This window comes from Sphaerodactylus townsendi, linkage group LG02 (genome assembly GCF_021028975.2).
Source record: "Sphaerodactylus townsendi isolate TG3544 linkage group LG02, MPM_Stown_v2.3, whole genome shotgun sequence".
In the NCBI taxonomy this organism is placed as follows: Eukaryota; Metazoa; Chordata; class Lepidosauria; order Squamata; family Sphaerodactylidae; genus Sphaerodactylus; species Sphaerodactylus townsendi.
The window spans coordinates 30858286-30870762 of NC_059426.1; the positions used below are offsets into that span (position 1 = coordinate 30858286).

Consider the following 12477-nt stretch of genomic DNA (forward strand, 5'->3'; position numbering starts at 1 on the left):
GGTGGATCGAGCCCGCCGGCCGGCTGGAGCTCGCCTCACCAAGCAGCGGGCGGCAGGAGGTAAAGCCCACGCACGGCCTGGCTGGCCGCTGGCGATGCGCCGCCTCCTGCTTCCTGCAGGGCGGGCGGCGATACACGCGGCTCGGCTTGGCCGCCGCTGAGAGCGCCACCGCGCGAATTGTGGGCTGGCAGGAGGTAGCTCCACGCACGATTCGGGCCGCGGCCGCTGCAGAGCCCGCCTGCTCCCCTGCAGGTGGGTGCGATGGGTGCGCGGTGATCGGGTCTGGCCGTCAGCCTGGATTAGGCACCCACCCGCAAGCAGCGGGCGTGGCAGGAGGTAAAGCCTAACGCACCTGGCCGGGCCGGCGATGCGCCCGCGCTTCCTGCAGGGCGGTGAAGATGGGGACGGCTGCCCGACCGCAGGGCGGCAACGAGCGGCAGCGGGGCGGTGGATCGGGTCTGGCCGGCCGCCGGACAAAAGCACCCACCCCGCAGCAAGCAGTGGGCTGGCAGGCAGCCCACGGCACGCCTGGCCAGCCGCTGGCAGATGCGCTCGCCTGCTTCTGCAGGGCGGTGAAGATGGGGATCGTGGTTCGGCCTGGCTGGCCGCTGAGCCGCCGCAATCAGCCGGGCGGCAGGAGGTAAAGTGCCCACGGCACCTGGCCGGGCCGCTGGCAAGATGCCCGCCTCTGCCTGCAGGGCGGCAAAGATGGGTGCGGCGGGTGACCGACCTGGCCGGGCTGAGCGCCTCCGGAAGCAGCGGGCGGTAGGGAGGTAAAGCCCACCACCTGGCCGGGCTGGGGCGTGGCGAGGGATGCCCGCCCCTGCTCTGCAGGTGGGCAAAGATGGGTGCGGGCGTGTGGATCGACCTGGCCGTCAGCTGACAGCGCCTCACGCCTAAGCAGCGGGCGGCAGGAGGTAAAGCTCACGTGCACCTGGCCGGGCCGATACGCGCCGCCTGCTTCTGCAGGGCGGGCGAAGATGGGGACGGGCGGCTCGGCCTGGCCGGGCCGGGCCGGGAGAGCACCCGCCGGGCAGGAGGTAAAGCTCCACGGCACCGCCACCTGGCCGGGCCACGGTGAGGCGCCCGCCTCTGCTTCTGCAGGGCGGGCGAAGATGGGACGGGCGCTCGCCTGGCCGGGCCGCTGAGAGCCTGCAAGCAGCGGGCGGGCAGGAGGCAGCGCGCTACGGCACGGGCCTCGCCCTGCCGCTGGCAGATGCGCCTGCCTCTGCAGGGCGTGGGTAAAGATGGGTGCGGGCGGGTGGGATCGATCTGGCCGGGCTGAGAGCCTCACCGCACAAGCAGCGGGGCTGGCAGGAGGTAAGCCCACGCACGCCTGGCTGGCCGCTGGCGGCGCCCGCCTGCTTCTGCAGGGCGTGGCGAAGATGGGGACGGGCGGCTCGGCTTGGCCGGCCGCCGGGAGAGCCTACTCCGCAAGCACCAGGGCGGCAGGAGGTAAAGCCCACGCACGGCCTGGCCGGGCCGCTGGCAGAGATGCGCCTACTCTGCTCCTGCAGGGTGGGGCAAAGATGGGTGCGCGGTGGATCGGGTCTGGCCGGGCCGGGCTTGACAGGCACCCACCGCAAGCAGCCGGGCTGGCAGGAGGTAAAAGCTTCACGGCACGGAAGACGGGCCGGCCGCTGGCGCCGCGCCGCCTGCTCTGCAGGGCGGTGAAGATGGGGACGGGCGGCCCGGCCTGCAGGTGGGGCGTGGGCAACGCATGGCAAAAAAAAAAGCGGGGCGTGGATCGGTCTGGCCGGGCCGGGCCTAGACAGCACCCACCCCGCAAGCAGTGGGGTAAAGCCCACGGGCACGGCCTGGCCAGCCGCTGGCAGATGCGCCCGCCTGCTTCCTGTAGGGCGGTGAAGATGGGGATCAGGTTCGAGCCTGGCCGGGCCGGCTGGATGCCTACCAAGAATCAGCGGGCGGCAGGAGGTAAAGCCCACGCACGCACCTGGCCGGGCCGCTGGCAGATGCCCGCCCCTGCCTGCAGGGCGGCAAAGATAGGTGCGGCGGTGGATCGAGCCCGGCCGGCCGCCGAGAGCCTGCCTCGAAGCAGCTGGGCGGGCAGGGAGGTAAAGCCCACGGCCTGGCCGGGCCGCGGGCGCAGGGATGCGCCCCGCCCCTGCTTCCTGGGCAGGGTGGGTGCGCAAGATGGGTGCGGCGGTGGATCGACTGGCCGGCCGGCTGACAGCCTCGCCGCAAGCAGCGGGCTGGCAGGGAGGTAAGCCCACTGCACGACCTGGCCGTCAGCGATCAGATGCTCGCCTGCTCTGCAGGGCTGGCGAAGATGGGGACGGCGGCTCGTCTGGCCGGCCGGGCCGAGAGCACTCCGCCGGGCAGGAGGTAAGCCCACGGGCACGCAGATTCTCCGGCCGCCGCTGGTGAGCCCGCCCCTGCTTCCTGCAGGGCGGGCTAAGATGGGACGGGCGGCTCGACTGGCCGGGGCCGCCGGAGAGAGCGCCCGCCTCTGCAAGCAGCGGGCGGCAGGGAGGTGCTGCCACGCACGGGCCTCGCCTGCCGCTGGCGAGATGCGCCCACCCTGCTTCCTGCAGGGCGGGCGGCGATGGGGCCCGGCGGCCCGGGCCATGGAGCCGCGAGAACAGGGGCGAAGAGCCAAGCGGCTCATGAGCCACGGTTCCCCGACCCCTGCCTTAGTAGGAGAGCAGGAACACCACCAAATAATTCAGCCTGTTCCTCCTGGCTATTAAAGCAAGTAACTCCTTTTGTTAAACGCTCTACCCTTTGTGGCATGGGGATGGGGAGGGCAGAATTTGGCCAGTGTTTGGCCCCTGTGGGCAAATCTTCTATCCTGGTGGCATGGGGATGGAGAGGGCAGAATTTGGCCTGTGTTTGCTCTGTGGGCAAATCTTCTACCCTGGTGAGGCATGGGGATGGGAGGCAGAGTTTGGCCAGTTTGGTTCTGTGGGCAAATCTTTCTCACCCTGGGTGGCATGGGGAACGGAGAGGCAGAATTTGGCCAGCAGTTTGGTTTCTGTGGGCAAATCTTTCTGCCCTGGTGGCGTGAGAATGGAGAGGGCAGAATTTGTGCAGTGTTTGGTTTATGTGGGCAACCTTTCTACTTTGGTGGCATGGGGATGAGAGTGCAGAATTTGGCCCAGTGTTTGCTCCCTGTGGGCAAATCTTTTCACCCTGGTGGTACGGAATGGGGAGTGCAGAATTTGGCCAGTGTTTGGTTTCTGTGGGCAAATCTTTCACTTTGGTGGCATGGGGATGGAGAGCGCAGAATTTTGGCCAGTGTTTGGTTTCTGTGGGCAAATCTTTCTACCCTGGTGGGATGGGAATGGAGAGTGCAGAATTTGGCCAGTGTTGGGTTTCTGTGGGCAAGTCTTTCTGCCCTGGTGGCAGGGAATGGAGAGTGCAGAATTTGGGCCAGTGATTGGTTTCTGTGGGCAAATCTTTCTACCCTGGTGGCATGGGAAACGGAAAGCGCAGAATTTGGCCAGTGCTTGGTTTGTGTGGGCAAATCGTTCTACGCGGGTGGCATGGGGATGGGGAGAGGAGCTTTTGCTGAGTCCTTGGCTCCGTTTTGCAAAACTGTCTACCCAGGTGGCATTGGGGTGGAGTAGGGAGATTTTGCCCAGTGCCCCTGCTGCAGTACCGCCCACCCTGCTCTGGAAATCCCTTCACCCAGAACTCCCAGACCATGCCCTCGCCAAGAAAGTTCCCACCCCACCCGTTTGGCACTACGCGACTGTTTGAATCCCACCACCATCGGAACCTGTTGTTAAAATTTTTGAATCCCACCACTGCTTTCAAGGCAAGAGACTTTTGGAGGTGCCTTGCCTTTGCATCATGATTCTGGTATTCCTTGGAGGTTGCCCATCCAAATACTAACCACGGCTGATCCTGCTTAGCTTCTGAGATCTGACAAGATCAGGCTAGCCTGGGTTATCCAGGTCAAGGCTAGAGATAAGACATGAAAGTGTAAACAGTTGTGCCTGAAAAGCCAACCTCAGTTCCCAAGGTTGCTTTGTGGTTTGTTATGTTAGTGCGGCAGAGAGGCCTCGCTGCAAACATTTGCTTCCTAACATGACGTTCTGAGCTGTAATTTTCTTTTTAAAAATAGTTCCTACCACCAAGTCCTGCTTTATCAGTCAATAATACTTGCCTTTCAGACTTTGAATGTATTCTTGACAAAAACAAGAAGCCGCTTCCTTATGTAGAACAGAATGTGACCATGTCTGAGTTGGAGGCATTGCACTGGGGTCAGGATGGCCAGTTTGTGGGAAGGAAAGGGCTGCCACCAGGAGCTCAGAGGTAACTGTGTATTTTCTGTTCAGGTATATATTTAGTATTTTATTGCTCTGCGTCCACACTTTGTAGTTTTAAAGAATGGTCAGGTACCTGCTTGATCACTCAAGCATACAGCAACTAAGACGCAGCAACGCGCCAGGATCCAGAGTGCCAGGACAGAGAATAGGGATCAGAATTTGCTTTCCAGATGCTCCGCGGACTCACTGGATTTGTAGTCCATGAACATCTGGAGAGCTGCAGGTTGCAGACCCCTGGTCTTGCTTGCTTTTCAATCTGCATCGCATTGCGGACACATTGCAGGGCAATAACTGTTTCATTCTGATAGAGTGCCACATTGGGGGGGAAGGGGCTAGCAGTAGCTGCATCTATCCACATGAGCCTCCAAGCCCATGAACTTGGCCAACGGCTTACCAGGGGTTGTTTGGCCATTGCAGGTTTACACTCACTCCTCCAAAGCACCGGTAGTGTCCGCTGCACAGCCATCTAATGCACACAGTCAGAACATTTGTAAGTTGGCCACATGGCCCTCTCTGACGACCATCTTTGATGCTGTTTGGTGGATGATAACTCCTACAGGACGATAACCCCTACAGGGAGTCTGCTGTGGACAAAGCAGTTCTGTAGGCGTTAGTAAAATTGACTGCCTCATGCCTACTGCCAAGCTACTTTAGCATGCTGCTCTCCCAATGTAGGGCTGCACAGAATATCCACAAAGATGAAATATGGAGTTGCACTTACCTGTAAAAGAAATCGGAACACAGCCCCCATTGATGTGATGCCGATGCCAGCTTTCAAACAGCACCTCCTCATGAAGTGGATAGATCGAATCACAGTTTTCTTGAAAGGTCAGAGCAGCTCCCTAAGATAGGAGCAGTTTAGGGACCAACCCAGTAGGGTAGGTAAGGCCAGCTCAGCATGCCAACTATGATGCACTGGGCACCGGCAATATGAATGGGCAACAGGGAGAACTCCTGTTGTATCAGTCACTGCTGGAATTGGGCAGACACTGGACGCAACTGTGTATAGACCAGGGGTAGGGAACCTTTAACACTCAAAGAGCCATTTGGACCTGTTTTCCACAGGAAAAGAAAACACTTGGAGCCGCAAATAATTTTTGACATTTAAAATAAAGATAACACTGTATATATTGGAGTTTTTTAACCTTTTACTCCGCTCATTCTGAGAAGCAGATAAGATGCTGCCCGCTTCCTGCTTTACCGCAGCATGGCAAGGATGGGCTGTTGAGCTCGCCTCATGGTTTTAGCGCAAGGGCAGAGAGCTGCAGACAGCGGCTCTCGAGCCGCAGGTTCCCTATCCCTGGTATAGACCATTTGCTGATAGTGGTTCTGGACATCTGCCCTGGTCAACACGCTTGACAAAGAAATGAGAGCAATATGAAGCTGCACAGAATACCCACAAAGACAGAGGTGGAGCTACCAGGGGACTGAGGGGTGCGTATTTCACCAGACATGCACCTGGGGGGTGGAAAGTTCCCCCTGCAGTGCCCCCCCTCCTAGCCTCTGACAGTCCCCTCCCCATATCACCTCTTAGTGAAACAGTGCAGGGAAGCTGAGAGTGCTCGCCCCCTTCGAAGTTGAAACAGCCTGGCGGGAACTACATTTCCTAGGAGACCTTGTGAGCCCCAGGGTCTCATGGGAAGTGTAGTTCCCACCAGGCCATTTTCAGCCTGAAGGGAACAGGCCGCTTTTCCAGGCTGAACTAAGGTAAGGGGGGGGGTTTTGCGGAAAACACAGAGTGTGCATCGGGCGCACTCTGGCCCAGCTACACCTCTGCATGAAGATGAACTTTTATTTACTTGACTAACTATAAATGGTGACTGGAGGTGCTTCCCCATACAGTCTGTTTTAGAATTAAAGTAGATTTTGCTTTCAGGTTACTTTGCTGGCATTTTATAATTGTTGAGCATAGGTCATTTTGTAAAAATTCAGGATTGCTGTGGAATTTCTGGATTCAAAAGCCTTTTGCAAAAACTCAAGTCACCTCAAAGGAGAAGCTGCTATGAAGAAGAGGCATTTGGAGATTCTGGGATACCAAGTTGTCCAGGTAGGATATATTCTATATTGTTCATCAATATTGAGTAGAATTATAGAACTGTGTGGGAAAATTTGATTAGTTAAGGAATGTTTCCTGTCTTAAATATTCAGTCCCAAGACTGCTTTTCTTGTAAGTTATCAATTGAGCATGTATGAGGATATGAGCATATAATTTTTTTTTGTAGAACTAGAAAATATCCCATATATCAAGTTCATCTTCCCTACTGAGCCTTTCTTTTTTGTTAAGTTTTCCAATGGCATGTATCTATTTAAAGAGAGCTAGTGGTGGTGCAGTGGTTCAGAATGTCAGATTAATATCTGGGAGACCCAGGTTTGAATCCCCATTTGTGCTGTGGAAGTTTACTGAGTGACCTTGGGCCAGTCACACACTCTCAGCCTAGCTTCCCTCACAGGGTTGTTGCAAGGATAAAATGGAGAAAAGGAGAACTATGGAAGCCACTTCCTCCCAGTGGGAGTTCCAAAAATCACTAATAAGAGGAGAGGAGGAGTTGGAGACCAAATGCTCAAGGATCCTAAAAATTGTTCTCAAATGTGAAAGAAGGCAGCTCTCCGTATTGCATGAGTGTTCGTATAGATACCCGTCAAAAACACACCTTACACTTTAATATCAAACTTTTGCATTCTTTCAGATTCCCCATTTTGAATGGAATTCCATGGAACTCTCTTCAAAGGAAGCATGGATGGAGTATTTAAAAAAGAAAATATTTGAGGAACTTTGATATCGTGTTGAAAGGACAAAAAATCATGCAGCTATTTTATAAAGACTTTTATTATGAAGCAATAAATTTTTGCAACACTGTGACAGTTTTGTTGTGTAACTGAGATCCTAGTTCATATCATCTGAATTGTGATGCCCATCTGAGACTTTGTCAAGATTTCTGGACATGTTTTTTGTTGTGTAAGCAAAGGATTGTCTTCATCCAACATTTCTAGCTGCACATAAATTACTAGAGCTGGTTTGTTGGTCTTGTTGCTGCATTCTCTTACAAAAATATGGGCATAAAACTAGAGAAGGGGCTGTGAGGGACTGCCAACCAGTCATTTCAGGAAGAAAAATAGTCTCCGGGGTGGGGGGGTAGGGGGAAAAAAGGGAGAAGAAAGAATAGCAGATTCAGAAAGAAATGGAGTGATGCAGAAGAAGAATTATGCAACGAGCATATGACAGAATAGCTTAAAAAGAACATGTCGGGTTAAAATTGTGTAACAGTGTGTAACAGACTTTCCTCTGTGATACACCTCTGAAGATGCCAGCCACAGATGCAGGCAAAACGTTAGGAACAAGATCCACCAGACCACGGCCACACAGCCCGGAAAACCCACCAGAACCTGTGTTTTTAATCCTTAATAAAACTGAAAACCTTCTTAATTCTGAACTGGTGCAGGCCCACCTGGTCTCTTGCAACACAGGTCTATCCCCAGCTAATTTCTCAACCAAACTGGGAACAGACCAGACTTATTCAGGTAACACCTTGACTCTCTGCACACCATTCTTGTAACCAACACAGCCAGCATATCAGGCACACAAGAAAAAGACACGTCATGATGAGTGTAGAATCACTGGGAAGAAATTGGTGATGTTTATGCGCAACATTCAAGAAATTGGTGATGTTTATAAGCAGAATCCTGAAGCAGAATCCCCCAAAATCATTGTCCCAGCAGGAACTCTTCCTAGAAAGACACTGGATGAGTGAATTTTGGACCTTGGTGGTTGCCCTCAGGGCAGTTTCTCTTTTCTCCATGGCCAGATAAGGGGGGGAGGGGCAGGTCAGTACTAGGGACTTCAGTGCAATTGTCCCTTTGGAGAGGTTAAACCAGTTACTACTGCTCTGAAGAAGAAATGCTCAGCTATTCCCAGACAAAAAAGTTAGAGTTAGGATCCCAGGAGCCAGATTAGGGTCCACCCCATCAGCCTCTTTGTCAGCATGGCCAATTGGCCATGCTGGTAGGTGTTGATGGGAATTGTAGTTCCTGAACATCTGGAGTTCCAGGTTCCTATATTCTTGGGCACTCAAAAATTTCAGGGTACCATCCAGAGATTGTTCTGATGATACTAATTCCACCAGGATGCTTGGTCTGGGGGAGCAGTTATGGACTTCAAAGGGGGGTGCCCCATCCCCATTGTTTCTAATGGGAGCTAACCTGAGATGGGGACTACCCATTTGAGGGACCATACCTTTGGTCCCCCTGAACATAACTTCACCAAACTTGGGTGGCATCATAAGAATAGTTAACAGATGATACCCTGAAATTCTGGTGTCACTAGCTTTAAAAAATACATCCTCCTGCGCACCCCAAGAAATTTGCCCAAGATTCTTTGTTTTGTAGTGACTTTGCTCCATTGTAGCCAATGGGGACTGAGGTGCAGGCAGCTGCACATTTTGAAATATCAGGAGGCACCCAGACTTTCAGGGTGGCTCCAGGAGGGCCTCACTGATGCAATAGTGCATCCAGGTTTGAGATCTTTGCTTTGGGGCTTCACCTTTATGCCTTCCAAAAGCTAAGCTTATTTTGTTTCCCATCTCTGCACATGAAAGCTCTGGTGGGCTGAGTTCTTCCTCAGAACTCTCTCAAACCCCACCCAGAAGCAAAGCTCACCAAGCTTGGGTTCTGCCCTACTCAAGGCCCCTCTTGGGAGCCACCTTTGAAAGTCTGGCTTCTATCTCTCAAAAAAAAAATGTGCAAGCCTGCCCTGCAGAAATTCCCTCATTTAGCCAAGTACGTGGACAGCAAGAAGTCACTGCAAAATTTCAAAGAATCTTTGGGTACATTTCTTTGGGGTGCCTCGGGCGGATGGGATTTTTAAAGCTATGATGACTCAAAATTTCAGGGTATCATCCTGTTAATCTTCCATTCTTGTGATGCCAAACCCCAAGTTTGCGTGAAGTTATGTTCAGGGGGACTTCAAAAGCTGGGGGATGGTCCTCTGAAAACGGGTAGCCCCCATCTCAGTCTCTATTGAAAAACAATGGGGATGGGGCACCCCTTTAAAAATCTGCATAACTTGTTGCTGGAGCCATCCCTGAACCAAACATCGCCAAACTCGGTGTAGTATCATCAGGGCAGCAATCTCTGGATGATGCCCTGGAAACCATCATTATGCCGCTAGCTTTTAAAAAAATGCGCTCCCTGTGAGGTCAACTAAAACACTTAATAAAAATACCCCCCCCCCAACCCAAAATCCCTTTGCATCTCGTGATTTGTTCATATTTAGTAGTAGCATCACTTTTGAGGGGTTGGAGATTCAGATGGAAACAAATATAGATTCCGACTAGAATCTGGGCAAATTTGTGGGACATAATCGACAAATTTTGTCCCGAATCGTGCCCAATTGCCCAGATTCTAGTTTCTAATCTGCTATTTGTTTCATCTGAATCATCCAACCCTCAAAAGTGATGTGCTGTTTCTAGGCGATAGAGATCCAATTCAAATAGCATCAATTTCTCTCAATTCTTGTTTTAACCGGGGACCCCAGATTCTCCCTTTAAGGTAGATTTAAAAGAAGAATCTGAGCTCCCTAGTTTAAACACCATTGAAAGTGATGGTGTTTGGGAGTGGATTCCACTGGAGGTGTTTTGTGAGAGAGGATGCTGGCATTTGTTTGGTAAATATTTTGCTGGGGGTTATTTGTGAGAGATTTAAATGCTTAATACCCACTTGCACTGGCTTGGAGTTGTTTCTCAGGCTAACAACCTACCTCGTAGAGTTGTTGCGATTGGGAAATTAGGAAAAGAGTTGGTGGGAGAGAGCCATGTATGTTTTGCTGGGAATGGGAGGTGTTTTGTGAGCTGGTACAAAAAATCATTGTTTGGTCAGGGGGGGGGGGGGGCGCCAAACTCAGGTTTTGTCCCCGGGCGCCAGTTTGCCTAGGTACGCCCCTGACCCATAGACACCACATTGGGGACCCTTGGTGTACACTGGACACATGGCAAACTGGAGTACTGTGTCCAGTTCTGGTCGCCGCATCTCAAAAAGGATATTGAGGAGATAGAAAAAGTGCAGAGAAGGGCAATGAGGATGATTGAGGGACTGGGGCACCTTCCCTATGAGGAGAGGCTGCAGCGTTTGGGACTCTTTAGTTTGGAGAGGAAACGAATGAGGGAGATATGATTGAAGTCTATAAAATTATGCATGGGATAGAAAATGTTGACCGAGAGAAATTTTTCTCTCTTTCTCACAATACTAGAACCAGGGGGCATTCGTTGAAAATGCTGGGGGGAAGAATTAGGACTAATAAAAGGAAACACTTCTTCACGCAACGTGTGATTGGTGGTTTGGAATATGCTGCCACCAGGGGAGGTGGTGATGGGCCACTAACCTGGATAGCTTTAAAAGGGGCTTGGACAGATTTATGGAGGAGAAGTCGATTTATGGCTACCAATCTTGATCCTCTTTGATCTGAGATTGCAAATGCCTTAACAGACCAGGTGCTCGGGAGCAACAGCCGCAGATGGCCCTTGCTTTCACATCCTGCATGTGAGCTCCCAAAGGCACCTGGTGGGCCACTGCGAGTAGCAGAGAGCTGGACTAGATGGACTCTGGTCTGATCCAGCTGGCTTGTTCTTATGTTCTTATGTTCTTAAACACATCGTTAATTTTCAAGAAACAGTCATCAATTGCAGACATCTAAGAATAGGTACCCATTCCAAGCAATTATGTAACCTGAACTAACTGTGTCCATTGCAAGACCCATAAGACAAATGTCTGATACCACAAGCAATATATGTTATATTGCTCAATACATATTGTACAAGATAATCTGCTTTTACTCAATTGTGATTTAGAATATCGTCATCAATCTCTTCCATTCTTGTGTGCGTTCAACTGGCTCCGTCCTGGTGCTGTATTAGTTTTTCTAAGGGTTGTATTAATTGTAGAAAATCTGAAATTATATGGATGCAACCAACAGACAACAGATCTAAACATGGTTTATCTTGTTGAAGCTATTGTCAGAGGTTGTGGGTAGCAGTGCTGGTTCTTGGGGATGGAGGGAAGACCAGTTTAGTTTTTATAGCACCAGACAAAATAATCACAAAACAGTGAGCGGAATCCCATGATCCTCTAAGCAGCTCTTCCAGTGAGGAAGGGCCACTTTAGTTAGAGGAAGATTCTTTAGACCAGAGAATGACGTCAAATTTGAACCAAAATGAAAGGTGTGGTATAATTATTTTAATAAATGATGAATAAACTTTATTCAGTGTGTGGTAGAAATGGTAATAATCACTTAAATGAGTGCAAATTTTTGAGTTCCTCTGGACTAGAAATGCTGCAGATTTCACGGGGAACACAGCTGATGGCTGAACAACTGATCTCTTAGCCTTTCACCCATCTTGTTCGACTATCAAACAGCTTTGTTGCTACACAGTAGCAATGGTGGTGAAGTTTCATTTCCTAGCCTTGCCATTGCTCTTGTGACTGCGCAGTGAGATCAGCTCCACCCAGTGGCGGAGCTATAAGGGGGAGTGCGCCATGCACCGGGTGCGGGTTGGTGAGGGTGGAAAATTGCCCCCCTCCCCCTGCACCCCCCCTTACCTAGTTTCTCTCTCCTGCCCCTTAGTTCATCTCTCCTGCAGCCTGGTGGGAACTACACTTTCCAGGAGACCTTGTACGTCCCACCAGGCTGCAGGAGAGAGGAACTAAGGGGCAGGAGAGAAGAACTGAGGTAAATGGGAGGGGTGTGTGGGGGTGGGCGCCATTTTTCCCCAGGCACCATTTCCCCCCCCCCTACACTTCTGGATCCACCCCAGGGCCAAGGATGATCAGGTCAAATAAATAACTTGAGAGGGTAAACAGAGGGCCTTTCCCCACTCCCTTCGATCCCCCCTATGCTGCGCGCTGCTCTCAGCGCGCGGCATCCCCACGACCCCGCGCCCTGCCCGGGGTCACCAAAAGGCGCTCTTAAGAAGAGCGCTTGGGATGCTGCGCGCTGAGGGGGCGCGACAGCAGCAGCGTCGGGGCGGCTGCGCTGTCGCTGCCCCTGTCGTGGGGAGTGCCGGGGGACCCCGCGCTATTCTCCTCAAGTAGCAAGTAGCGCGGGGCTGAAGGTAAGTGGGGAAAGGCCCTAAGCCTCCTGGAAGGCAATGCCAAAATGTGATTGTGCGAATAACATCAATTGCAATCAATGGGG

General features: G+C 52.3%; 1 protein-coding gene across 2 annotated transcripts in view; it reads left to right on the top strand.

Annotated features, from left to right (window-relative positions):
* Positions 1-7155, top strand: part of FASTKD1 (FAST kinase domains 1) — a 31258-nt gene extending 24103 nt beyond the window's left edge. For both annotated transcript variants that reach the window (XM_048485098.1, XM_048485099.1), the window contains exons 13-15: positions 4140-4281; positions 6228-6342; positions 6983-7155. In XM_048485098.1, coding sequence (XP_048341055.1) covers positions 4140-4281; positions 6228-6342; positions 6983-7072 — 347 coding nt within the window. In that variant the 3' untranslated portion in view covers positions 7073-7155. The remainder of the gene's footprint in view (positions 1-4139; positions 4282-6227; positions 6343-6982) is intronic.
* The last annotated feature ends 5322 nt before the right edge of the window (positions 7156-12477 follow it).